The following is a 27974-nucleotide window of genomic DNA, read 5'->3' on the forward strand; positions in this document are numbered from 1 at the left end:
CAACCGTTTCCAACAACCACAGAGAGTTGAACCATCCTTTTATTGACAGTCAAATCTATAACGATGCATTGTGTACAAGCATAGGCATGACTTCCCTTTATTCTACCTCAAGAGCCATGCTCTGGTAGTCCAGTGTCGATCCTCTGTGTCTGCCAGCATCTGTTTCTACGGAGCACCAGTGAACTGCCCATAATGGATCACATCAAGTATTCATACCAAACCAGAGCAAACACGACAGTGTGACGTGGAGCCTTGAATGCAGCGACCTGGGATTGCTCTCGTTTTGTTGCTAATGAAGGATTCTTTACTGTTATCACCACGAGGAGGCCGACGGCAGTATTTACAGTCAGTCCAATATGATGTGAACACAACATTAACCCTTTAAACCGGGTTTCATCATTATTAAAGCTCATTATGACTGTTATGACCTGCAGCTATGCACTGCATGAGAACTACCCAAACCCACATTCTTTATACAAGTTTAGAAGTAGAAAGGAAATTGTAAGTTTGGATTCTTCTGACTCGAGTTCTTCATCCCCATTACTGGTGCTGCATTGACGTGCTGTAGGAAATGTGGTTCCTTTCAGCTTCCTGCTGCAAACATATTTGTCAGGTTTAAAGTGAGCATCAACTGCATTTGAACTCGACAAGACATCGTTTTTGAAATACACAAATGATGTTTGTGTTTGCTGTAAACCATTAAGTCAAATACAAATGCATGTTTGTTCGGTTGAACATGAAGGCAGCACAAAGAAAGTCACGTTTAAAAAAAAAAAAAAATAAATAAAAAAAAAAGTGCTCTATTAATATCGCTCCCTTCGTGAGGACTCGGCCCGTGGTGCGTTTGAAGCAGCTGAAACAAGTTTTCTCCATCTACATCAACATGACACCTTATCCATTCAATTAAATAAACATTTGAATAATAAGCATATAAACCAATCATATTGGGCACTTAAGCAAAAGAAAATGATTCCCAAAAAAAGCTCAATCTCAATAGACTTTGGTGCTGACAAACAAATTAATCTGGAGCAATGTGTTCCTTCTTATCTAATGAAAATATAATCCCAACAAATCAAACCATTTGTGATTTAAGCATGACGGCACATTGTTAGAAATGTCAAATAAAAAAATCCAACACTATTTACCAATGTTAAATGTGCAATACAATACTCTTATTCCTGCATGATTTCATGGCTTACAGCAACATCAGTACATTTAGTGACTAAACAGCAGCCACCAGCTGTCCTTTAAAGGTTTAAATTAACTCAAAGTAGACCTACTTGTACTGAGCCAAGACTTGCATCATAGCGTCATGTCAATAGAAGAATGTGGTCATAACTCTGGCATGTATTACAAGGTCAGCTAGCAGCATCGTATGACCTCACAACGTCACAGCACAACAGCCTTCTGTGATTGACAGATTCTTTCAGCAAAGGAAATTAAGGTATTTTAAAGGCTTTCTAGGGACGACCATTGGAAATTAGCAGTAGTTAAAAATGCCGCGATACACTGCATTGGATAGTTGTTTTGCAATTCTCTATGTGTATGTATTTGTCCCTACCAAATAAAAATGAAATGAAGCTCTGAAGGGTTTCCATCTTTTGACCAGTAGGTGGCAGAAGTAGCCTTGATGCTGGAGAGACAAACATGCTGCAGCTTTGTATTGCTGCACTGGAGAAGTCAAGAAAAAAGGGAATCGACAAATTATAAAACGAACAAAACAAGAGAACCCCAGACTGAAAGAGACACAAAACCACTTTAAACATTTGTCTATTTGCGGTCGTTTCGAGTCTCTCTCTGCGGTCGCTTCGAGTCTCTCTGCGTAAGTTTCGAGTCTCTTTGCGGTCGTTTCAAGCCAGTCTCTGCAGTCGTTTCAAGCCAGTCTCCGCAGTCGTTTCGAGTCTCTGTTCAGTGTCTTTATGGTAATTTGATTGACTTTCCAACAGGAAATGTTAACTGTCATTTCAAACCGAGGCAATGGTGCAGGGGCCCCCACTTGGGGCCCTGAGCCTGTGCCCAGTTGACCCCTTCAGTAATCCATAAATGCTCATGAGGCAGGTCTTTAAGCTTTTTCTTTTGTTCTACATCTGTAACATAGAGCTATTTCATTAGAAAATACTAAATAAACCTAGGAATACATTGAAATACCTAATGTAATTAATCTTACAAAAACAAGAATTCAAGCCATCAATCAGATAAAAAAAAAGTATGATAATGCACGAAAACTACCTACAACAAACCTAAATTTTAAATAAATCCATCTAAAAATTAAGAAAAAAATAAGGTAAAAAGTCCCCAAAAAACGCTAACCAGTCAATCAGAGCAACGTACAGTTTTTCCCTTATTCCTACTTTCATGTCACTAGGGTGTTTTTACAGCGTCACCAGGGTGCTTGGTTTCCCAGACCGTCACACCGTAACACACACAGCACCCGACAGATGAATGCAATAAAACGAGAAGGACGTCCAGGAAAAACAAATAACAGTTATCCAAATTCTCCCTCCAAGTATGTGTGAACATATTCTACGGTGTCTATGCAGTGCTGCATGTCTGTGTGACTAGATGAGAGCCCGCAGAGGGAAGGACAGGGCGGCTCCTAAGGACAGACCCAGGGCCAAGAAGAAAGTCATCAGGGCCCCTGCTGTCTCTGCGTCCTTCTGCTCCACCAACCTGAGGAGAGAGGAGGGAACAGAAGGTCAGTCATGTCGTATTTAGCCAACTGAGCCATACATTATGTTAATACCCCTCTGTGCAGTCATTTTTATTGGTAGTGGTGGAGTCCACCATACCCACACGGGATTCCAAGAACTTTTCACTCAGTGTGATGCTATGAATTATAGATTTGTTGCTAGAATATAGAGGAATAATGTCGTAGGTCAGACCCATCTTTAACTTGTACATAAGACAGATCTCCTTGATTGCCTCTTTGATAGCTTGTCTGATATCAATCCTTATATACAAGATATATTTCTTCTTTATTAGAAGAGTTCTGGTTATTGATTCTCCTACAGTGAGATGCAGCTGTCTTTAAGGAGTGATATACGTTTTTATAGCGACAGTGATGAACTTGTTTGGACTCACTGTGGTGCGTAGGACATGGAGAGACACACAAAGTAGCCACTGGACAGAGAGAAGAGAGTCATGATGACGGCGAAAGCAGCATCGTGGCCGAAGTAGACGGGAAGGAAGGAGCGACTCTGGACGTTACAGAGCATCAGCAGAGGGACGAACACCACCCTGGAGACCACGAGCACCGGGAACAGACGGGAGTCTTTGCGAGGCTGCAGAGGAGACGGGAGAGAAAAAAATCCAATGAGAGGAGGGAGAGAAAAAGGAAAGCGGATTTGGAACAACAACAAAGTAGAAGGGGGAAAGGCAAAGCATTGGGATTACACAGTTAAGCCTCAACCGTCAGATTATATTTAGAAATAATATATGACGTTGATACAGAAAATGACACCAGGAAATTAACCTTGTAAAAAATGCAATTTGTAACCCAGTTTAAACTCAGTCCTGTTCTTGTCACCACATCTAGAATTAAAGCTGAATGTGCCGGCTGTGGGCTCTCCAGCAGTCAGGAAGGAGCTGATGGACATGCATAGTGTAGTCGGTGAGATTATTACACCAGAGGGTAACGAACATGTGCTGCCATGTGGATCTGGACAGGGATACTAATATGCATAATAAATAAAGATATATAAAGAATAAATGTCTGAAGGACCTTATCAGATACTCACCCAATGTATCACGGTGGTGACGGTCCGACCGAACCAGTCGTTGATGTTGAAAACCAAGAAGCAGCACACCGAGATGAAGTAGCGCTCTGAAGAGAGACGGGACAGACGACAGAAAGATGATAAAAACTCAAGTCTGATAAAAACAACGATGACAAAATCTGAACTAACAAACCTCTCACAGAGACTTCTCCAATGACCCCTAGGTCACTGAGGCTGCGTCCACAATCTGTCGTCCATGTTGAATTAACCTGGTAGTCGATCGGTAATCAAGGCTGTTTGTTTTGTTTGTGACGAATCGGCGACACGTCGTGACTGCTAAGACTCAATCCGGTAGAGACACATCCAATTGTTAATAAACTACTTTTTCATGTAGCTTTTCCTCATTGATATGTTAGTCCTAGTCTTGTATTTTATAAATCCATTTTAAATCTACCTCAGAGTAACAAATTCTCTGTATTTGTAAAGCATTCACACATCGACTCTTTTAACTGTTTTGTTTGCATTTGTTCCGATCTTGTTCTGTGGTCATACAAAGCTCATCTTACATGAGTGTTTATATATAATAAGTATAGTTAAGTCCATGATAACCAACTCTGTTCACAGGTCGTTTAGTTTCCTGCCATATAACCTGGATGTTGATTGTTCTGCCTGCATGCCCGTCTGATCCAAGAAGGGGGAGGGATGTTCTCCCCCTCCCTGGCTAGTCCTCACCCAGGACACAAATGTTGAGGTTATTCCTATCCATTCAATTAGCATGCATATAGGTACACATGTAGTTCTACATAAGTCTGTCTGTGTCTATGCTGAATAATTGTTTAATTCATTCTTACGTTAATTGATCAGCTTTTATTCAGTGATTTATAAATAAAGTGTTTAGTACCATTCTGCATAGAGAGAATAAACTAAATAATCAACACTTAGGGTTGGTTTGCTGTTGCTGTCAAACACTGCAGCCTCTTTCTCAAGAAGATAAGAGCAAGAGAAGTCAGAAAAAAGCTTTTCTACTTTGGACTTTGACGCTGAAGGGGGATCTGCACAACCCCAGACATTTTGATATAATTAATGAATTGTTATTAAAACTTCTACAAGCAGTAACGCTACAAAGAGAAATAGGAGAAAGGAGGGATTTGACCACCACACACGAGAGATTTACTGTGTGTTGAATGCGGCAGTGATCTAATCATTAACTGAGTCGAGGTCATACCCCAGTTTCCTGGGAATGAGGTCCTGACATCTGCAGTGACAGCCGGGAAGACGGACAGAGTGACTGTGAACACAAACGTCACACAGAACGCCATCACCCAGACCTACAAAGGAAAGGAACGACAAAACCTGTAAATATTTCTTCACTTTCACTGGGAATGAAACGCTCTTATTTTAAAAGGGGCATTTGGGATTTCTCTAAGTGGTGTTGTATAAGGTTCCTATCAACAGTCAGTGTATTACTGCAGTAGATGGAGTACGGAGAAATAGACATGAGAACCAGCACAGGAGCAACGTAATGTACTACTGTAGACAGAGGCAGAAGCAAAACATTTTATGGTAAGCAACTCCTGTCTTTGGCTGCTGCCCCCATGCTGCTACTCCATCTACTGGAGGTAGTATACACAACTATCCAAAATCACAACTATCACACCTTTTTGAAGACCTCTATGACCGAGGCCTTAGCTTGTCCCTGCTCGACCTGCGGACCCTCTGGACCGGGGTCCACCTCGACCTCAGCTGCACTGCCAGCCTTGCTCGTGCTGCTGGTCCCTGTGCAGTTAGCATTCGGCTTGCCGTTCTCCACTATGCTGCTCTCTGCAAGGGAATATACACAGATTATTCCAAAAACAGTTTGAGTCTGTGTGGTCCTCTTTGAGTCCAACAGGCTCGGTCTTTGTCTGGGCACTGCCAGGACTCTAATTGGATAAATAGAGGGTCAACTCCCTTAACGAGATAATGTTCCACCAAATTGATTTGATTCAGCCAGACAGCGAAGCACAGAATCGTGAACTCAGTGGCAAAGCAAACAGATTCTCTCTCGCTGTCGAACAAATGTTTGATCCTCTCAGTTCTACAAACATTAAAGAACCTGCACTTCAAACTTTGAACACATGATGAAACGTGTCCCCGTGGTGCCAACTTGGAGACGAATGACAGTAATTCAGAGGGTGTGAACAAGGAGTTTGTTGAAGCCAAAGTCTCACCTTTCAGCAACTCGTCCGTGGTGTTTGCCTCATACTTGTTGCTTTTGTTCAGATAGTACTGGGCAAACGCCTGCGTGCAAACACCAGACAACACAAATTAGGCCTTTTAGCTGAAATACAACAAGTGAAAAAATAAAAACGTGATAAATGCAGTTTGGCTAATACCTCTCTCTTGAGATAGAGTTTAGTGAGATTCTAGAAAAGTATTTTTCTTGACAATCTCAGACAAAAGTCAAGTAAATTCACATGTAATTAGAGCGAGGCTCCTGTTTCACCTTTGAGGATTCGATCATCACATAATCTTTGATCATTTGCAAACATTTATCTTTGATTCAAATTTGACTGTGTGCTGAAAGTTTTCCCACAAATAAAGCAAACACCATCTGAAAAAGCCAGATTTTGTATATACTGATCTAATGGTCATGGGTCAACAAAGAGATGGTAGCTGTTTAGGTGAGATTGAAGGGATTATGGGTAATGTAGTCATGGAGAGCTGGGCGCCGACTGACCAGGCGGGGCATCAGCAGGTAGCTGAAGAGAGTGAGCAGCGTCCCCACACATGGCGTGATGAAGTAACCCAGCGCTGCGGTCTCAGAGTCCGTGTCACCTGAGTGACAAACACACAAGTCAGGTCATTCTAGACAGACACCTATCAGATGAAGAAAACACTACTGTGTGTGTGTGTGTGTGTTGTGTGGCGTCATGCTGCTTTGACTAGCTCGACATCCACTTTCACTCTCCTCCGTTACTAGGGAACTGGGGATTTTGTGTGCATGTGGGCGGCTCACTGGCTATGGCTAGCAGCATGGCGATGGCAGCGAAGGTCCCGGCGAGGCCCTGGCCGCTCATAAAGATGGCGCTGAACTTCTGAGGGAGGAGACCCACCAGGCCGAACAGACTGCCCTGCAGCACGGCCCCAAACGCTGGGGAGAAGAAGCATCGTTTGATTCAGCGCTGTTTAAAAGGGCCAGTTCGGATATTTGTTTTTGAAGCGGTGTTGTATGAGATCCTTAATCAGTGTATTACTGACAGTAGATGGAGTTTGGAAGGGCTGTCTGATACTGATTTTTTTGAGGTGTCTATCGTATGTTTTGCTGCCTGTGGAGACGTACCTCATACAACACCACTTCAAACTATCCCTTTCACTAAAATGTACGTATATGTACACTACTCTGAGCCTCACACACAGTCACACCGACTTACAGTTGATGAACCAGATAATTGCCATGGTGACAGAGAAGAAGCGGTCTTGGTCCATGGGAACTTTGACCAGCACGGCTGTGAGGATGAAGAGCAGCAGGATGAAGACCAGGCTACCTGCGATGCGTATTGCCTCCGATATCCTGAAACAAGAAACGAGTCATTTAACCAAGAACTCAAACTGGATCAGATACAAACCACAGATGAATACTTTGGCATGAGACCAGGTCATACATGCAAAGTCCAGATTACACTGATTAGATTCAATGCTTTGGGGAGTATTGCCATCCCTCTGTGTATGGACAAACATTATGTGAACATCCAACCCTGTCACTGACCTCTGGTACAGGAAGGAGTTGAGCAGGGTGAACACCAGCAGGGGCAGCTGGGACAGCAGGGTCATCCAGTTGTTGAAGTAGTACTCTTTGGTGACCACCGCGGTGCCGTTGCTCTCTTCTGTTGTGTTTAGGCGACTTTGGAAATACTGCAAACCCAGAGGACAGACAGATGTTGGCTTTATCTTTACATGGAAACATATTCTGTATTAACCAACGATGGAAGGTAAATCCCCGCTTCAGTGTCACCTCAACGCTCCACTCTTTCACATTTACATGTTCAGTTAACATTGTTGGTTTGTTCCCCAATGGAGCCGTTTCAGTTTAAAGCTGTACTTGTCATTTCTTTGTGTCAACAATGTGTCAAATGATTATGTGTAACGAACCCACAAAGAATTCTTTCTAGCCTTTGTTCTAGAGCCGAGCAGCTCATTGCGTTTTGGTTTTACAACCCACAACTGCACTGTTTGGGTTCAACCTCACCGCAACAACAGGTGCTGTTGGTGGAAACCCAAACATGTGGATCACATGGTCTCGGGTGGTGATCCGCGTGGTTACCTTGAGTCCCATACTGTGTGGATGTATGGGTCCCTATGGATCCTTAGGTTTTAACACATTATACTCAGTACGACATCAGCAAATCACTTAAACAGATCACTACAAAATACCAATTTGACAAATCCAATCCAGTATCAATTTATGGTAGATACTATAGCTTTTCTAGACATTTTCTTGAATTGTATAAACAGCTTATTGTCCATAAGACCATTGCCATCCGTCCAGCATGTGATTCTCTAAGAGGTTTAAGTGGTGAACCACCGGACCAACACTTCAGAGAAAGGCTTCTACGCAGATCTGACAGGGAGAACGATGAGATACCCCCGACTTATTGACTGAGTCTAATGGTTTTTATGTCATGAGATATCAAAACAGAAGGCATATACAATGTGTCAGTTCTGCCGTCTTTGACGGATTAAGTAATGGCCATGTTTTTACCATTGAGGCAGTCATGAAGAAGTTCCATGGCAGCAACGTTCCCAGGCCCAGAATGAAGAAACAGATCCCCACCAGGCAGCCCCTGTAGATGGGAAGCAAAGGGTGTTACAATGTACAACGAGGATGCTGCAGCGCTGGCCAGTTAAAGTATTTACATTCTGTAATCACCTCTACGTACAGTCGTTTCTCCAAAAATGGATCTAAACTGATGATTATTCTTTTTGACGAGAGGCATCCCAGCGTGAGAAGAGAAGCATCCAGTAAGCATAATACAGGACTGTGATATTTTATTATATTTATATGGATACTGCTGCTGCTCCACAATCTAATCCAGTAACACTAATGTGCCAAATGATGTGCGTCTTTGCAGGATGACAGTATTTTCACAGCTGGAAGGAATAACTCGCACTGTACTGTGCTTTTGTTCCCCTTCTTCTGCTTTTTCAAAATAAGGGCCAAATGTCAGCATTTTTCTTTTCTCTTGTTTTTATTTGCATATTTTGTAGTAAGAGAAAGTAATCAAGTTACGTTACTTTGGTGTTGATTTTAGCGCTCCCTGTGGACAAAAGTGCTCGTGTTTTTCCGAGTCCCTTTAGAAAACTTCTCATTTTACTGCAGCAGGTTCTGACTCAGTCCTGGTTCTCATATGTCTCCCTCCCCTCCGGCGGGGCAACAGGTTATTAATAATTGTATTGGAGTACATTTTTAAAGTAGCCTTCCCAATCCTGGTAGCAGGGCTGTATTAAGTTACTGCTAATGTCCGACCGCTGCTGCTTCACATTAGAAGCGTTCAACTGGTGAACTTAAATATGTAGCAGACACATGAATGTATTGAAATTGCAACATCATCGCCTTAAGAAACAGAGACAACAGAAACTGTGGTGGCAAGCAAACAAAGGGAAGTGAGAGTTTCTTGTTTCCATCTAATTGTAACTCACCGGTCCTGAGGAGCATCTGTCCATTCCTTCATCCTGATGTAGGAAGGTCTGGGGAAACTGCAAGGGCAACAGGACAGAACAAAAGTCAGCGGCAGCTTTACCATAACAGAGCGAGGAGTTTGTCTTCCAGACGCCCCGCTGCCAAGGTTGCACTGCTTAGAGATGCAGGAATCCCTTTACATTCCGACAAGAGGCCGTGAGAAGCTGTAAAGCGGCTGTAAAGAAAAGCTGTGTGCGAAGAAGTGCAACAGAGGTCAGATATGAGTCTGGGATTTATGGAGGCATGTGGCATAAACACTTAAGTATCAGACAGAACTAAAATCTCTAACAACTTGCAGTCTAATGCGAGTATGTGAGTAATGTGAGCCACTGGGAACAGCAGAGTGTATAGACCAAATCAAATGACCTGACTAGGTGCGGTTTTAAAGACTTTCCATTGAGGCTTTGGCACTGGAACCAGCACTCTGAAGCTGGCAACAAATTGTGTCCCTCTTTAATGTGCATCGAGTCCGGAATCTGAGAGTCCACTCCCCATGTACACACCACGGGACTGCAAAAGCTATTTTCCCCTCTCGCAGTATTGCCACCGACGGTGTGGCTGCTTGGCTTGTTGTGACTTGTTGAGAGGTCAGACCCATAATAGAGCTAGACTCACATTCATCCTACCTCAGGACTCTGCACTAGTTCCTAAAATACAGATAATAAACAGGCAACAAAAGTTGCCCAACTTCAGTAGAACAGTAGAGGCAGACGTTGGTTACGAGACCCAAAGACAGCTGCGTCATTCTTAAGAGGACGCGTCAACGTTACACAATTGGTTGAGTCTACATCCTTCACACGCCCTTCATTTTCCACGGATCACAGGGCCTCGTAAACAATGTCACCACCTTTGATAGGCGAGTTCAAACAGAAGCCTGCTCTCCCCCTGGTGAGAGGGTTGGCTGGTCTCAGCGAGACAGGATATGGCTCTCAAAGCCAGTAAATGGACTCGGTCAAAAGTCATTACACACTAACTAGAAACCAAACAACGTTTTAGGCAGCTGAGCAGAACCAATTAGAGCCAGCTAGCAAATCATGGACAAAGTGATGTACAAATGCAGGCCATAAAAAGTGCGGTTGCGTTTCATTTCCTCAAACGTATCATGACAGACAATGGACAGGATTTGAGGGGATAAGACTCTTGGCTACAATTCAATTATAACCGACTGCCAGCTGCTTCAAAGCTCTCTCAAAGGAGCTGTGAAAAACACACTTTGCGTCCTTCCTAACTGGTCCAGTGAGTCAAACTTCTCTGTGTTGGCAACACGTGCGAGGCCGAAGTAAACACCGCAAACGTCCAAGGGGTCGTCTAAGGTCGGGGCTTGAAATAGTCATAACAGAGGCAGAGAGGTTCCTCACACGTCCACGGTGTCAACAGGAATGTCAGCTGGTATAAGAGCCTGATATAAGCTACTGAAAAACATAAATGTATGACCAGAGGGAGTTCTCTTGAATCACGACTGAACCACATTTCAGTCTCTATTTATACTGATTTTGTAGCAAAGCCAGATAAGCTAGGCTAACAAAATGGGAGATAAGATAAGCCTAAATTGATCCCCAGAGAACAACTTTGTTTTTTGTAACAGCACAGTGACAAAATAAATATTAAAAAAGTTTAACAAGCAGAAAAAGAAAGTAGTAATCGATCTGCACAATGCTAATAAATCTTGTCTTTTGGATGTAATCATCAGCAGTGTACAGATCACAAAATCATGGCCGTGGATACACAAACGTTGCCCCTACAACGGATGAATGTGCACAGTGAGGCTGAAACAAGTGAGGCAGCAATCAGCAACACAGCGGAGGGGGACTTTAACATTCTAGTCCTTTATCTCTGTAAGTCTCTCCAACCCCCCTCTCTCAGCACCAAATTATACAGGGCCGACGGGATAAGGGGTCTCATTGTCTCATGTGTTAAGACACACTGCTCCACCATGCAAAACGAAAAAACAACAACATCAAACCATGGGGTCTGGTCAGCATGTTCAGGATACCGCTCCTTTACAGACGCTGGTTGTTTAGCTTGAGGGTTCCTGAGATGAGAAAGTGTGGAGGATAAGCAGCAGACAAAACACAAGGTCGAAAAGGTTCTGCTCCGGACCCAGCAACACCAACACCTCAATCACCCCTTGACAGCTAACTGTCAGTTCAGTCTTGCTCAGGCCACTCTAATTTATATTCTCCACTCACTTATAGTAATTGAGGAACACGAAATGCACACACTCAGCTATTTGTTATCAGTAGCAGAAATCAATCTGTGCCTAGAAGGCCTTTTCTTTCCTGTTCCACTTAAACACACTAAATGGTCTTGTGTCTACACACACACACACACACACACACACACACACACACACACACACACACACACACACACACACACACACACACACACACACACACACACACACACACACACACACACACACACAGGTTTTATGACAGCATGAGGTCAACATCAACTCATGTGTAGCAGTGTTAAATACAGTTATTCAATTGTTTCACTCAACGCTGTAACTGGGAACTTAAAGAGCAGCACAGACTGACACCATGACGGAGTATGAATGGCCAAATCATATTAAAATAAAGTTAATTCTTTAAACTAGCATGTGTGACGGACCAGCATGTTTACGTTAGCCTACACCTGTTCCGCTCTGCGAAGAGGAAATAAACGGCAACGAAGATACACAAAGAGTAGCCTATGCCTAGTAGCCCAAATAACGCCATAAATAACAGTAATACTGATATTAGAAAGCGCTGTAGTTGAACAACGTGTCTGGTGCCGTAGTTCACTCTGACGTTCACATTTGAAGTTAGCGTTACTGGAGACCGAGCAGGGACCCACCGCCCTGTCGTCTCATCACCCAGTGGACCGTGAAGTAACCAGCTCTCTCTCACAAGATGACGGAAATAACATTTCATTATAAAACGTAAAAAAGTAAAAGCAACAACACAACGCAGCTAGCTGTTACCGTAACGTGAGCGCTGGCTAACGTCACAGAGAGACTCACCTTTTGGAAAATGTTGCTCGTAGTCACTGTGTTTTCATAATGTTTCCTCGGTAAATTCAAGCACCATATCCAAAATGGTCCAAAAAAACGATTCAATCGGACACAAATGAATAGCTGAATGCGTGTTGTTCGCACATACACGTCCCCCACGTGTACAAATGGCTACGGTACTAATAAACAGAAACGGGCTCGGTCCGTCTGTAGTCATCGCTTCGTTCAAAGCTGAAACGCGTTACGCTTCAGCAGTTTACAGCAGGCTCCCCACAGCAGAGTACTTCCGGTGTCATGTCAAATGTTGTATGCCTGTTTATGGGTACATCCCAAGTCTCTTAATTGCATCCCCGTTTCCCTCACTTGGGTCCTTTCCTTGCGTCTTAGTCCCTCCCACCAGGGATGCATGGAGGAAACCATGCGAGGAGAGAGGAACGAGGAGATATGTTTTAAGAGACACGAGACGTCCTTTCCTCAGTTGCGTCACGTGAAGCGACATCTGTTTCTGATGACGGAGGATCAGCTGATCACAGCTGGATCAGCTGTCAGTCGGCTTTAACAGCTGGAGAGACTTTTCATAAGTTTGTGTGTGTTCACATGATCACTGTACTTAATAATAGTAACTAATAATACTAATAACTAATAAAGACACTCAGTAATCACCACTGTAGAGGTGTTTCTCTCTGTAGTCTGTTACCAAACTGTGTCCTGTCCTATCATTTCTACCGGCGGAATGCGATCGTCTTATTTATGAATTATTTGCGTCGGTACGTTTTGAAATTCAGATTGTGACGTCGATATTAAATAAGCCAGAATATGATTATTGTTTCTCTTAAATGATAAAACTCATCAAACCCGACAATCGGGAATGAACAGCCTCACGTGACTGAATGAAATGATGATAAATTATGTAAAAAGTGTTTCGTCTCTCCAGCTCTCTCTCTCTCTATATATATATATATATATATAAGTGTTTCGTCTCTCCAGTTCCCTCTGACTTTAATTGTTTCCATAATAAAGTTATTGAGGGAAATATCAGATCATGAAAACACAAATCTTTCTAATAAATGAAGAAAGTTGTTTGTGGTCCTTTTGTTGTTCAGTCTACAATGAACATTTATTTAAACCAGATGTTGAATCAGAAAACGAATCAAATATAAAGCTTGAGTTTAATCTGTGATCCGTCTTCACTGTTTACATGTTGAAATAAATCCAATCACATGACTGATGAACAATGAGGGGGCGTGTCGGCCGTTAAAAGACTTCCTGTAAGTCTGTTCTCGTGGGTCCTCGCTCATGGCTCCTCAGAGATCCCTCCTCCCTCCTCCATCCTCGATCCTCAGAGCTAAATAAGAGCTTTGGGACGGCCGTCAAGATGGCGGTGCAGAACAACTTCCGGTTCAAGCGAGGATCGAGGAGCGAGGAAATGAGAATTAAGAGACTGGGGATGTACCCTATGTTTCGTATTCGCGGGCATTTCACCGTAAACTGAATCCCATCTGTATTCGTTATTGGTGACTACAGTGATAACAGTCTTCCTGTTTGTGTATATGTTGCACATGTCACCGTCTTTGATTGGTTGGATGGACATGATACATTTTTTGCCAATTATTTATTTATGCTATTGTTTTTTAGGGTTATTCCAACGTTTATGTTCTGTTTGTTTGTTTTTTATGTTGCTTTATGTTGCTGTCATTTATTATATTTTCCAAATATTCCTTAAACCTTATTTTACTTTCCTTTTTTATTGTGTCCTGTTTGTTTGTTGTTGTGTTTTTTGCCTGTTTTTCCCTCCCACTTGTTACATGATCTGTATGCATTCTTTGATGTTATTCCCACTGTTGTTATTATCATTATTTGTATTATTACGTTTCCAACACCACTGTTATTTCTTTTTTTTTAATCGCCAGGATTTTTTTCTTTCCCCTCTTTGTTTATTAATATCATGAATTTATCATTCATATTATTATCAATAATTAATGAAGGTTAAGATAAGATACAAATACTTTATTGATCTCTTTACCGACTGCAACATTAAAATGAATATATGTTTCGATGCTAATACCTATGTTCTTTTACTTGAGTAAAACTTCTAAAATATTCATTGTACGCTTAACAGAGTCTAAGTAAAAGATCTGAGTACTTCTTTCACCACTGCACGTATGGCAGATATAACATGCAATGCGTTTTTCTACGCTCACCTATGAACCATATGGAACCCTCCTCGCGACCTCAAGATCCGGTAACAAACAGGATCCACCTGAAGGTCTTAATATGTCTTGTTGGTGCTGCATAATCCCAAACACACTTCTGTTGACATATATTATAAATGGAGCACACAGAGCCATTAGATTACAGGGGCCCCAGGGCCTTTATGTCATATTTACTTCATATTCGTATACATTGTATTCCCAATCATAGTAGGCCTAGTACTTGAACACATATACACACACAAACATATATATACATGTATATATGTATATATATATATATATATATATATATATACATAACAGGCAACTGTTTTCTGTGATGCTACTAATGAACTGCTGATGTGCTGTGCCATCTGCTGGTTCAATCAGGCAACTGATCTCTCAGCATCATGACTTGTCCAGAGGGGCCATGCAATGCTTCCTCTGAGTCACTGATAGCTGGGTCGAGTATAAAATATGTAGCTCCACATTATACACAGATTTGATCACAATATATCCCTGTGTGAAAGCACAAAATACCCACGTATTAAAGGAATCATAAAATAGTTATTTTTCTTTCACAAAAAAAGTAACAGTGGAAAAATTACGGTTCACACCAGCTGCAACGCTAAATAGGTCTCGGGGCACAAAGTGGAAGTTCCTTGCATCCCACTGCCCACAGACAGACAGACAGACAGTCAGACAGACAGACAGACAGACAGACAGACAGACAGTCAGACAGACAGACAGACAGACAGACAGACAGACAGACATATTCACCTGGCAAAGTATTCAAAAGCTCTTCTGCAGTAGGTCCCGCTACTGTCGGAGTGTCGAGGACATATTTTGACATGATGACACACACGCAAGAATCACAAAGTGAAAACAATACCAGTGTCACTATCGTGGGCTGTTAATTATATATTTGCAGAGATATGAATAGAATGTAGGTCAACTTGGCTCCATATACATGAAAGCATTATGTTACTCTTATACTGTACATGTAATCATAGTGAGCTTACAGTTCATCAGTGAAATATGAATGGAGTTTGTACACGTGCCAAGTTATGATTATAATGGGAGTGAATGGGCCGCCACAAATTTGGCTGTGTCATGGGTTTAATAATAAATTAGATCAAAATGAAGTTGTACACAGCTCATTAGTGTAGGATAGAATTTTAAAATATCCGTGTTTTACTGCAGAGCAATGGTTGAGCTGTGATTAGAATGTAAGTCAATGGCCTTGCTGTTAAGAGTGTTATCAACAAGAAAAGTAACCCAACCCATCTACAAAGAATCACACACAATTTCACATAATGTCATATCATAATCTTATAAAATGTGCAAATTCATGCAAACTTTTTAAAACCAGTATATGTGGCATAAATGGATGTTTTTTAATCCATTAAACTTCACAGAACTAGAACAGATGAAAGACCGGAATAAAGTGAGGTCCAACAGAATGAATACCTTCTTGTTTGTTCATCTCTTTACTGCATGTCACAAGGAGACCTCAGGGCTGCCGAAGGGTGTGAAGACTTAACATTCAGCGGTTTGTGGTTGAGAGCTCTTCCTGTTTTTCTGTATCAGTCCATAGCGGTGCACAAGCTCTCTGCTGTTTAGGAGACCTTAAAGAAAAAATGGCTACATAAAGCAGGCTGGTTGTTCCATGCAAACTGCCGTTTCTAAAAACTAATTGTCATGTAGATAAGTCTGAACCAACGTCCATCAATTTCTGACACCATTGCATGCTTCGTTATTGTACAGAGGTTGCTACATTGGTTTGACCTGGTATAAAGTTAAAATAAAGGAAATAAATGTAATTTAATAAATCAAAATGTGACCCTATCTAAGTGCAGATAATATAAAAAAATGTACCAGTGTTTATCCTCATATAAATTCCTTAATTTTCTTCCCCACTGTTAAGTTATAAAGTTGAAGATTTTTGAGAAATCAGACCCCATTTTGGACTATAATTATTTATGGTTCAGATTTGTTTCAGCATTATCAACTCAATGTACTTACATTCTTTAATTACCTCTCTCTGTAGTTTTCATTGATAGTGGCGGAGTCCGCCATTTGATGACTGGATTAAAATGACCAAAACGATGAGCCGAAAGACGCTAAAAAGCTCCGTTGAGATGAGGGGCATGTCACAGTGAGTGACTACCTTTCAGATTAGCCACAGGTTAAGTTAAATAACTGAATATACTTTATTTATTTATGATGAACACATAAAACAATAGCATGAAAGCAATGATTTTTCCTTTAATAATCGACTCAAGTAAGAGTGAAAAGTATGCTGAATACTCTCACAAGTTACTTGAGTACATAAAGGAGTAAATAGAACTGGTTACTACTCACCTCTGGTTAAAGCTGTGTGGGTGAACGCTGGTGTTTACACTCATGTTATCTGATTTGACCTCCTCTCAGTACTGAGTCTGTGTGGACATTCTGCACTGTAGCAATGCTTCAAACGTAATTGAACTCCTGTGTGGGTGTGCAGTGCCACCATAGTGATTATAGCAGTGTTACCTATAGCGCACCTTTCTTTGGCTAAACTGTTTACTGTATAGGATACTGATATACAATATCTCTGCAAGCTTTGAGAGCTCGAGTAGAATTCTGTAAAATGTTGCCGTGTGAACCATCGCCTTTCTTATTTATGGTGTCAATAGTTGAATGAAAACAGTGTCTAGATGTTAGGCGGGGCTGTATTCAGAGTCACAGCTGATGCTAAATGTATTACCTAAAATAGTTGAGTTGCTTTTTCTCTGAAAAAGATAATAAGGAACTCCGCCCTAAAGAGATGAGTGTCAGTATTCAGAGGTGGATCGGTGTGAGAGGATGAAGCTTCTACTCAGCAGTCTGATACTCGCCTCCTTCTACGCCTGCTCGAGTGAGTAAAAAAATTATAATTAATCTCCATATTTAGTGTTTTATTATTATGTGAGAGTTAATCATTACATTTGAGCAAAAGAGGCGTGTGGTTTTTGCCTTGAATGAATGATGGGGTCACTATATTGAAGTTACTGTGTGGAGGTGTAGGGCAACACATGAACTACAAGAATTATAACCACCAATGGACTATGAAGTCAAATGCAATAAAACGATTTAATTTCAAAGCTCAGTCTGCACAAAGTGTTAAAGTAAATGTTTATTTATATATGTGGAGTTAAATTGTGTAAATCGCAGAGGATTGATTTTAAATGTTGTTTTGTATGATTCTATTTAATGCGTCAAGGTCAAATATCTGGATTACTTGAACTTAATAAGTAATATTCATGTTATGGCGATGTGTAAAAACGCAGACTTTTGAGAACACATTAGTCGAAACAAAGATCCCAAAAATGGTGAACAAAAATGGATTTATGCAGCTTTTAACTGCTCATAAATATTAACACTGAAATATGAAAATATGACAACACATTTCTTGAATTAAACAAGCAATTGAAAAGACAAAATTCAGGCTCAATTCTAAATATAAAAATACAATGCATTAAGGCTCTCAGTGATTCCATAATATACATTTTTAATTAATTTATAAATCCATGGACTTTCACAGCTTATATGTTTCAGCAAGATTTCTGCTCATTCTCAAAACTTTGTGCACTTTCAAAACATATTCGTGTTCACCGAGAAGTCCAGGATAAAGTTATAATTTAATGAGAGGAAATCTATACATTTCAAGAAAAAAGTCGTAATAATACAATAAAGTTGTAAATTAATGAGTAGTCTTCAATATTTCAAGAAAATAGTTATAACAATAAGATAATAAAGTTGTAATTTAATGAGAGTAAAGTCATAATATTTCAAGAAAGAAATCCTGTCCTACACAGTCTGCTGTGCAAGTTATTAATGAATATGATTATATTTGCTAATGATTATTTCGGCAGTGGTGCGTGGTTGCCCGTTGTAGCAGAGCTTTTTGGGGGATATTGAACAGCCAAATCATGTATCACCTCGTTGTCTCTTCACGTGTTTCATCTCCAGGCAAACCTGCTGTTACCCAGAGTCCTGCTGTTACCCAGAGTCCTGATGTCTCTGTGGTGGAGGGGGAGACAGTAAACATCAGCTGCTGCTGGACACTGGAGTTTGAAAGAGTGAGAGTTCAGTGGCTGAAAAATCAAACACATATGAAGAAGGAGATTTTGTACTTGAAGAATCTCTCTCATGGATCTCTGCCAGAGGAGACGTCTGACTGCTTAAACTTGACCTTTGCGAATGTCATGAGAGAGGATTCAGGGAGATACATCTGCAAGGTGACAGTGGAGATACCAGGTTTTACTGAGGTTGAAGGAAATGGTACTGTCATCACTGTTACGGCCAGAGACAACACAGAGGACAACACAGAGGACAACACAGAGGACAACACAGAGGCAGGTATGTCACAGCTGCCCCCCATAAAAGTTTGGACTCCCTGTTGTATACGTAGTCTAAGCTTGTTGCCTCTGTGGGTGAATTTCAGGTTCTCACAGGGAGGAAGTGCTCATTTATGTCCTGAGGTGCCTGCCCATCCTCGCCCTCATCATCACCTTCTTCGCCATCAACAGTTTAGTGACCAAAGCTCAGCAACACACACCAGGTACACAGCTTCCACTCCGTAGTGATGAAACGGTGTCTGGATCACACAGCACATCAGCAGCATACATGTTACCGTAGTTTATGACTCATCGATCGGTGCATTCATGTTTCAGCTGCTCCTGGAAATGAACGCACTCCAGCCCTACGGAGAGAGGAAACCCAAGAAGAAGAGGAAAGAGATGCGAGGGAGATAGAAGCAGAGTAAAAGAGAGAGAAAATCAACACGTGTCACCTTTAATGAGAGGCCGATGATTAAGATGTCAAATATAATCCGCACTGTCTCGATCTCTTCTTGCTTTGACTTCAGCTGTGTTCTTGAAAGCATGCCATTAAAAATAATGCGAAACGGGTTACAGGATAAGTATCATTTTTCTTCCAGATTTTTAAAATATACATGATTTACTGCAGTGTTTTTCAACCTTTTCTGAGCCGCGGCACATTTTTTACATTAAAAAGATCCCGCGGCACAACAACAACCAAAAACATTACAAAATGACAGCTTTTATCATAATACAGCATATATACCAGGGGTGTCAAACTCAATCACAGAGAGGGACAACATAAGAAATTAGGAATACGTTGAGGGCCAAATAGAGTCACCATTTAATAAACAGGATAGAAGGGATATTGGACAAAGTGCAAAAATAATACATGTTTAGGTAGGCTACATTATTTTATGCATATGTACCAGAGCCAGATGTTTGGCATCTTTTCTTGGCTGCTGGTTCATCTGGGGTTATAGGTTCTGTGGAAACCCTCAAGATGGAGTGAAGGTGAGACGACTCCTGTGTGGGTTTGTGTTCATCTTCATCACAGAGAACAGCTGCTCACACAGGTATGTGCTTCCAAACATGCAGAGCGTTTGAGCAGCATGGAGGCGGAGTTGAGGCATCGTTTCGGGATGAAGCTTTGAAACTGTGCAGCGCCCTCAGAGTCACACTTTGCCTTGAGTGTCATTACACTGGAGCTCTATCAGCTCCACAGGTGCTCTTTCCACGTCAACTGCAAACGGATCGCTGAGCAGTTCAAATTTAAATTTCTGAGCTGCAAAGTCGGCAAATCGCCCAGTGAACTCCGTGCCAAGTGCGCCCAGTTTATCAGCAACATGCGCAGTCGGGAACCCAGCGGTGGAGACTTTTACTGCATCACACATGTCTGTGATGATCACACGTCCCCGTCCCTGAAGCTGCAGGTTTAGCGCAGTGAGATGCTGCGTTATGTCGCACATAAAGCCAGCTCACATCGCCACTTCTCGTCCCGGAGCTCTGTGGTGTGGCGGGACAGTTATGATAAACGTATGATATTTTCTGACGGGCCGTTGTACCGAGGAACGGATATATGCTGACAATTTAATGACAAGTCTCTCAATGTGTTGATCCTTACGAGGCTTTTCATCTGGGTTATGTCGTCCAGGGCCCAGTTCAGAGTCTGCATTTTTCCTTTTCAAATATTTCTCCATCGCTGTTCGTCTCGTCATCGCAACCTCTCCCGCGTGTCATTTCATTTCATTCTACTGTCCTAAATGAACACGGTCATTACTGCGCTACCTACTGTCACCCACTGCCATGGAAGAGTATTTATTACTTAGCCAGACACTATATTGCAGCTCAGACGCTCAACAATGGCAAAGTATTTGCAACAACTAAATAATATTTTATTGGACTCATTAAGTGAAATTGGACATTTTCCCACGGAACACCTGACGATCTCTCACGGCACACTGGTGTGCCGCGGCACAGCGGTTGAAAATCACTGATTTACTGTATGAATACAGCACTTCAGTAACGGGAAGGGACAGTTCATGATTTGGTCTGAAGGTGGACCAATTACCTTAAGTTAGAGCCTCTCTGTGAAGGGTCTTCTCACACTTTGAGGACCCCTAGTGGTGGCACTAAAAATATACACTATAGCACAACAATTCATACCTCTACTCTTACATGGATCTGACCCCTGGACACAGATGAATGGTACGACCCATTTAATTAAAGACAGCACCAGTTCCCAACGGATTTGTCTCAGTTTTCTGCAAACAACTCACACGCTCAGAGTGATGTGAAAGATAGCATGTAGTCACTTAACAGCTGTAAACATGAGGGTTTTAACCAAAGTAAAACTACAAAATACCACCCAGTACACTTTTTGAATGCTCCAATGCTGGTATTTAACTTACTATACAGACACTAAAATATATCAGGTGAACTAGGGACTAAGTTCAGGGTCAGAAATGGAGTCAGGCCAAACATATCACCTCGGTTGGAATGCTGGCCTACGCAAAGGTAACCTTGCCACCATTCTGATTTTGATGAAATCACTTAAAGGTTAGAACTCAGAGCATTTATATCAGCAAACATCCATTTGCTTTGTGAAGAAATAGAGGACTTAAAGGGGATAACGCCGTCCTGATTAATGGCGTCCGGTTCCCCCTCAAGTTTAACACTGTTGCCATTGTTTGCACTGTTAGCACGGTTTAGACCGTTAACTTCTAGCCGCCGGGTCAGCCACCGTCATGTTGAGAGCCGTGTGGAGGCAATATTATTGCTTTGAATTCAACTTTAATGGAAATACTGACATTTCACTCCTTCACTCCTTTTTCACACCTATTTTGTTGGTGGGCCACTTCAGTGTTTCTGTGACTTTTATCTCCAAACTGCATTGTGAGAACAGTGATGATTATCTTTTGCAGAACCAATCGCTGCCTTCTATCTGAAGGAGGAAGGAACAAAAGCTGTGGTTTTTCACACGTCTCTGCAGAAAATACAGAGGGAGGCAGTAGAAAAGATGATGCCCAGTGTGTGTGAGCGTGTGTGTGTGCGCACACGTGTGTGTGTGTGTGTGTGTGTGTGTGTGTGTGTGTGTGTGTGTGTGTGTGTGTGTGTGTGTGCGCGTGTGTGTGGTGGGAAGGACTCAGAGCTGCTGTGAGGAGATGAGTGTCAGTTGTCAGCGGTGAATCGGAGTGTAAAGATGAAGCTTCTACTCAGCAGTCTGCTACTCGCCTCTCTCTGTGCCCTCTCATCTTGGAGTGAGTAACAAACACAGCTTAGCCTTTAACGTCACATGTTTCACAGAGATATAGAGTTAAAATGTCTGCTCAAAATATCAAAACTAAGTCAGCCTTTTTATGATCACTGTCTTTTTTAAGATATTGTCAACGATCTCATGAATTAATGCATTTCTATGCTTACGGTAGACATTAAACCGACATGTTTCAAATGTTTGAATATTTCAAATGTATGAATGTGTAATGAAGTGACCACTATTGTTTTATGGTTGGTGTGACATTATCGCTTTACTTGGTCGTTGACTTGTGAAACAATCTGATCAAATCACTGTGATCTATTTTAGCGCCTCTCCAGATTTGGATGAAAAGTGTTTAAAAACTCACCACTCGCTAAGTTTACCTTCTGGTTTGGCTTCTGAAACGATGCAACGTGTGTGTTGTTGTGATGAACTGCCAAATCATGTATCACCTCGTTGTCTCTTCACGTGTTTCATCTCCAGGCAAACCTGCTGTTACCCAGAGTCCTGCTGTTACCCAGAGTCCTGCTGTCTCTGTGGTGGAGGGGGAGACAGTAAACATCAGCTGCTGCTGGACACTGGAGTTTGAAAGAGTGAGAGTTCAGTGGCTGAAAAATCAAACACATATGAAGAAGGAGATTTTGTACTTGAAGAATCTCTCTCATGGATCTCTGCCAGAGGAGACGTCTGACTGCTTAAACTTGACCTTTGCGAATGTCATGAGAGAGGATTCAGGGAGATACATCTGCAAGGTGACAGTGGAGATACCAGGTTTTACTGAGGTTGAAGGAAATGGTACTGTCATCACTGTTACGGCCAGAGACAACACAGAGGACAACACAGAGGACAACACAGAGGACAACACAGCAGGAGGTATGGTGACACAACATCAGTGTTGTATAAAGGGTTTGACTAATATCTGATCTGCCAATGGCTGGGGCTAATAATTGTACATATTCAGAATGAGATCTGGTCGGTTCAGGAAAACAGGAGCTTTATATCACCTAATAAACTATAGATCAGTCAAATGCTTTCTTGTTTTATATATAAACTTCTAATACAAGGTTTAAAAAAATCAAACATACACACAAATCACCTTTCCTTAAAAAAAAACAAAAAAGAAACAACAACTTCAATTCTGTTATTTTTATTGTAATATTTTTGTTTCATTTCTTCTCCCAACGTGGCCATCCAGGTTCTATCAGCAATCTTACGCTGTCTGTGATCATTTCCCTGGCTGTGGTGGCTCCATTGCTCCTCATCGCTCTCGTGTGTTTCTGCTCTCTGCGAAGGAGACAAGGTACGAGGAAAAGAATATTATTACCTTAATATTATGGAATCCAGTATTTGCCTCCATCTTAATAAAATTGAAATGAATCAAATTTTGTTTTCAGCTTTGAAAAAATGACATTTAAAAAAATGAACAGCGCTTTTGTAATTAAATTAGTTTGATCTATTGTTTCAGACAATACAGAATGAAATCAGCGTGTTTGAAGAAATGTTATATATCGGTCAGTATAGCAAACCTATTGTTAGAAATAAGTTTACAAAGGAATAAGTGATTAATTTGACCTGAAGAGTAAATAAAATAAGCTATTCGCCAATAGGTGCTTTTAAGATAAAGACCAATAGGATTTAAAAATAAATTATTCTATAACAGCTGAAAACACAACACTGACATGTTATCACCTTATGTACTCAGTTTCCCATTAGCTGGAAAGAAGTTAGAGTCAATAGTTTAAGTTGCAGGTTGTAAAGAAAAACAATGAGTTAAAGACGCAAGAAACACTTTCCGTTGTGCTGACGGGTGATAATTATCTTCATCGGCTCCGTGGTTAACGTAAAAATACTGACAGGAGCAGCTGATTTAAAATGTTGGCAGCTGAACTCTGTTGAAAAGTGTATATAAGACCAAAGGGCATCTAACATAATAATAACCATTTCTTGATAAAAAGGATACAAAAGACTTGAAATATCTCTTGATTGAACTAATTCATATTCACGTTAAATGTTTACATGGGCAACACATCAACTTCAATAACATTGACATGAGATTCTAGCGCGCATACTAACCCACTTCATGTCAGCAAAGGCAAATCTATGGATGTCTTTATACAGTTTAACACAAAATGTCACAGGGTGTCATTTCAGTGAATAGGACTAAAGATTGAACCCTGTGTTACACCAAGGACAAATTGTCGACTGAGATTGATGAAGACTTGCTTGTTGCGATGTAGTTAACTCCTGTATGGATGTATGAGCTGAGTAAATTTAGTGCTGCTGAGGGTCAGAAAAGTGTTAAAGGAGACACATGGTGCCACTTTCAGTCACTGTTTAATAGCAGAGCAATGGACCAGTGACCTCCTTGGGGCAGTATTATAGCAACTAGCAAAAGTAAATACTGGTAGAGACAGTAGCAGCTGAATTATCCAGCTAAATTTAAATAACGCTTAAGTGTGCTGCTTATATGTATTTTTGTTGGTGCACAGGTTTCGCTTTATGCTAACTAACCTTTTATTTGTTTGTGTGTGTGTCCCACGGGTTCAGTGCAAGCAGCCAGGGTGATCTACGAGGTTCCCCACATTAACTCTGAGGAGGTAGAAATGGACAAACACAGCACCGGCTCCTCCACGGGCTCTTCTCAGTGGGTGAGTTTAATGGCATCGAGGCTACAGAGACAAATGTTGTGTGTGGAGTAACAGTAACAAACGGAAAGAAAAAAAAATGGTGGTGCCAACCAACGGGCAGTCTATGCTCATTTTGGTTCAGTGTGGTGAATGAGGTAAAACATAGTTTGACGAACGGGGAAACAACCTTTTCAGGTGATCCTGTTATGTAGGTCTACTTTGTCGGCTTCAGTGGAGAGAATACACAAACATACAGCACTCTTCTTCACAAGCCGTTGTTGAGATCTTTGTTTCAGCAGTCACATTGTTTGGCCAAATGTCTTAACAAATTAAATTCAGCCTATTGTCTGCCTTATATTATTCATCAATCAACCTACTAAAAGTTTCCAACCTTTTTTCCCACAGTTGCTTTGCATGTGGTCTTTATATAAAGTGTGTGAGCTGGGTGTGAAATCTGCATATTTCCTCCACATTTTATATACTGTAGACAAAGAAAGCTGCATCAAATTGCAGATCCATTATTGGTTACCCATGTGATATTCAATTAAAACTGTTACCAGCATCAACATGTCTGGTTTGGTGCATGTTTAGTTCTCAGAATCGATATTTCAACAGCGGACTCAAGTTCTACAGAACTCCGACAGCATAACAACCGGATAATACCGACATGTTCTGTTGGAGTTTTCAACAGCTGCCATTGTCTATAACTGCAAACTATTAGTGTAAACATGGGCTTCATTGAAGTAGGATTTAATACACAACCGTTTAGCTTAAAGAACTTAATGTTTTTCTGGTCACTCTGGTCACTCTGTTCTGGTCAGCTTTGTTTAAACCACAGCTTTAGCAGGAACTTCCAATGTTGAGACACTATTATGAAATATAACTAGCATCCTCTTTCTGAGTAATCATGTCTACCGATCACGCCTACTCAGTATTATATTGTTGACATTAGCAAACTTCTTTGACACATGTTGATATACCGCTATACGTCCCTGATACGGTGTAATGTAAGCTTGCAATGACTGTTTTTATGTCTTTGTCTCTTTCAGTGTCAGGTACCAGTGTATGAATCCTTCGATTACTTTGAACGTGTCGAGACCAAAGAAAGTGGATGACGACGTGCTGATCAGGGAAATTTCCTCATCTTCCAGTATTTTCTACTTTTCAGCATGTATATAATGTACATTCTTTTACTAACCTTTACCTGAATTATGTACTTGTGTATATTGTGATTTTAGATGAGTGTAAATATTTTTAATTTTTCTATAAACTCAGTCCTGTCCATCTTTGTGGTCTAAGTTCATTTCAATAATGTGTGTGCATTTATAGACAGGTTTACTTTCACGGTTGCTTTTCTTTTCACTTGATCATTCTACAAGTGGTCTGCATTAGTGAGTGCATTGATTCTGGAGCAAAGATGCAGGTTTCAAAATGACTTCAAATCACAAGAAGGACGCTGAGTGGAAACTGTGGTGCTACGGGTTCAGCGCATAAAAGGTCACTGACAGGATGTGGAAACAGCTCTTGTGTGGTTGTTTCTCCCTGGCCTTGACACTTAATACAGAGCTTCTAAAATGTTGAATCCTGAGTAGCTGACTTACAGTAAATACATTTAGCTAAGACCATGTTTTACTCATCATTCAGCTCTAAATACATGTGCTCTGCATTTCAGGTTATGTGTTGATTTTCTAAAATTTCCCGCGACCATGTTGGTAAAAAACCCCGTTAGCATCATTGAAAGCACAATTACACAATTAGCATGAGTTGGTAATACTAGCCATACAAACATGCTTAGAAATATATGGTCAATGTCACATAAAGAGTAGCCTGGAGAGCTGAATACCATTAAAGGTCTATCAGGATTATACCATGTTGTAGATGACATTTACATCTGTTCATGAAAAAAAGGCTCTATAAGTGGTTAGGGTTAGGGTCAATGTCTTAACTAAATAGCTCTGTTCAGTCAAGGTGCTAATGCGTTAACATACTGTTAAATAAGCTACATTAGCCCTTTTTGTGACTGAGCAGTATACTCTGTGATTAGTTCAAGCAAGATTGTCCTCTTCCCTCTAAGGAACAAAATTAATTTAAAATGTTTCATGATCCAAAAGAAAGAATTTTCCAACTACCCAGAAGGATAAAAATGTTTGCCTGGGACAAAACAAATAACCCTAACCCTAACCCTAACCCTAACCCTAACCCTAACCCTAACCCTAACCCTAATCCAACATTTCCACAGATTGTGGCTCTTTGTGCTTCTCCTCAGCGCAAGCTATTATGCTAGGCAGCTGGCAATAGTCTGTGTAAATATGAGATTCAAACATTAGCTTTGGCCCATGCAAACATTGTATATTTGGGGGCAGATATTGTCACCTGTGGGATCACGGAAAAATAAACCTTTAGCAAACATCCTGCTACTGGATAATTCCTGAAAAAGGAATGCTAATGTGACCAGTAACGACGAACAAGTCACAGATTAGCCTATGCTACAGAGCGCTGTTGTTTGCACGTAGGCTACACTGGATAGTAGTATAACTTATGGGACACGGGTTATTTTTGTGTCACATTTAGGTCAGCATATTTGTGCTGTGAAAGCAATGACTTATAAGTTAAATAGTAGCCTGATGGTGAGAGGTTTGTCAATACAGAGACAATTAACCCAATGAGTCAGCCAGTTAGGACTGATAAAAAGTGTTGAAGGCTGCAGAAAGACACTCCTTCACTCATGGGAACAAACCTACACTACCCTTTACCTGCATACCAGCTGCAAAAAGGCGTTAACCACCACATAATATGAGTGTACCCTTTGCACGCTTTCACACTGTATTATTCGATTGCACACATACACAATTCATCACATCTGTGGGATACAGTAATACTGTGCATTGCTTACATCGTGCACATAAATCTGATCTTCGAAAATGAAAAAAACACATAACTTAAGTGCTGAAACAGTTATTTTTTAAGCTGCTGAATGGTGGCACAATTTGTTTAGTGGTACGTACTATTACTTATATTATTTAAGCATGTCTGGAAAGCATTTTTGGGTAACACTGTTATTATGTTCCTGTCGAATTTCAGTGGGAGACACTACAGGTGAATGGGGTAAACTTTTTAGCGAAT

The 27974-nt window shown here is 41.1% G+C and overlaps 3 protein-coding genes across 3 annotated transcripts; 2 read left to right on the forward strand and 1 right to left on the reverse strand.

Annotated features, from left to right (window-relative positions):
• Positions 1-2135: 2135 nt before the first annotated feature.
• On the reverse strand, positions 2136-12796 carry LOC142946041 (equilibrative nucleoside transporter 2-like). The gene is made up of 13 exons (XM_076087073.1): positions 12443-12796; positions 9396-9452; positions 8458-8539; positions 7465-7610; positions 7130-7269; positions 6715-6849; positions 6436-6533; positions 5927-5996; positions 5374-5537; positions 4942-5044; positions 3738-3823; positions 3082-3281; positions 2136-2670 (listed from the first exon to the last, which is right to left on the reverse strand). Exons 2-13 carry the CDS (start codon positions 9425-9427, stop codon positions 2559-2561), a joined length of 1368 nt encoding a protein of 455 aa, XP_075943188.1. The 5' UTR covers positions 9428-9452; positions 12443-12796; the 3' UTR covers positions 2136-2558.
• A 4663-nt stretch (positions 12797-17459) lies between these two features.
• LOC142945916 (uncharacterized) lies at positions 17460-19559 on the forward strand. Its single transcript, XM_076086853.1, has 4 exons — positions 17460-17524; positions 18619-19008; positions 19094-19210; positions 19323-19559. The coding sequence occupies exons 1-4, from the start codon at positions 17473-17475 to the stop codon at positions 19412-19414; spliced, it is 651 nt and encodes a 216-aa protein (XP_075942968.1). The 5' UTR covers positions 17460-17472; the 3' UTR covers positions 19415-19559.
• Positions 19560-21743: 2184 nt separating this feature from the next.
• Positions 21744-26133, forward strand: LOC142946049 (uncharacterized). The gene is made up of 5 exons (XM_076087085.1): positions 21744-22228; positions 22708-23097; positions 23420-23524; positions 24772-24872; positions 25901-26133. Exons 1-5 carry the CDS (start codon positions 22171-22173, stop codon positions 25964-25966), a joined length of 720 nt encoding a protein of 239 aa, XP_075943200.1. The 5' UTR covers positions 21744-22170; the 3' UTR covers positions 25967-26133.
• The last annotated feature ends 1841 nt before the right edge of the window (positions 26134-27974 follow it).

The sequence above is a fragment of the Anarhichas minor genome, unplaced genomic scaffold (genome assembly GCF_050575085.1).
Source record: "Anarhichas minor isolate MPS153535 unplaced genomic scaffold, ASM5057508v1 ptg000009l, whole genome shotgun sequence".
NCBI lineage: Eukaryota > Metazoa > Chordata > Actinopteri > Perciformes > Anarhichadidae > Anarhichas > Anarhichas minor.

Bases quoted from the DNA above. Each gene is read 5' to 3' on its own strand.
- LOC142946041 (XM_076087073.1), bottom strand. From the start codon at position 9,427: ATGAAGGAATGGACAGATGCTCCTCAGGACCG. The intron at 5,997-6,435 runs GTCAGTCGGCGC...GTTTGCACGCAG, and splicing joins ACCTGCTGATGCCCCGCCTG to GCGTTTGCCCAGTACTATCT. The intron at 5,538-5,926 runs GTGAGACTTTGG...ATTCCCTTGCAG, and splicing joins CACGGACGAGTTGCTGAAAG to AGAGCAGCATAGTGGAGAAC.
- LOC142945916 (XM_076086853.1), top strand. From the start codon at position 17,473: ATGAAGCTTCTACTCAGCAGTCTGATACTCGCCTCCTTCTACGCCTGC. The intron at 17,525-18,618 runs GTGAGTAAAAAA...TTTCATCTCCAG, and splicing joins CTCCTTCTACGCCTGCTCGA to GCAAACCTGCTGTTACCCAG. The intron at 19,211-19,322 runs GTACACAGCTTC...TTCATGTTTCAG, and splicing joins AGCTCAGCAACACACACCAG to CTGCTCCTGGAAATGAACGC.
- LOC142946049 (XM_076087085.1), top strand. From the start codon at position 22,171: ATGAAGCTTCTACTCAGCAGTCTGCTACTCGCCTCTCTCTGTGCCCTC. The intron at 22,229-22,707 runs GTGAGTAACAAA...TTTCATCTCCAG, and splicing joins CTGTGCCCTCTCATCTTGGA to GCAAACCTGCTGTTACCCAG. The intron at 23,098-23,419 runs GTATGGTGACAC...GTGGCCATCCAG, and splicing joins AGAGGACAACACAGCAGGAG to GTTCTATCAGCAATCTTACG.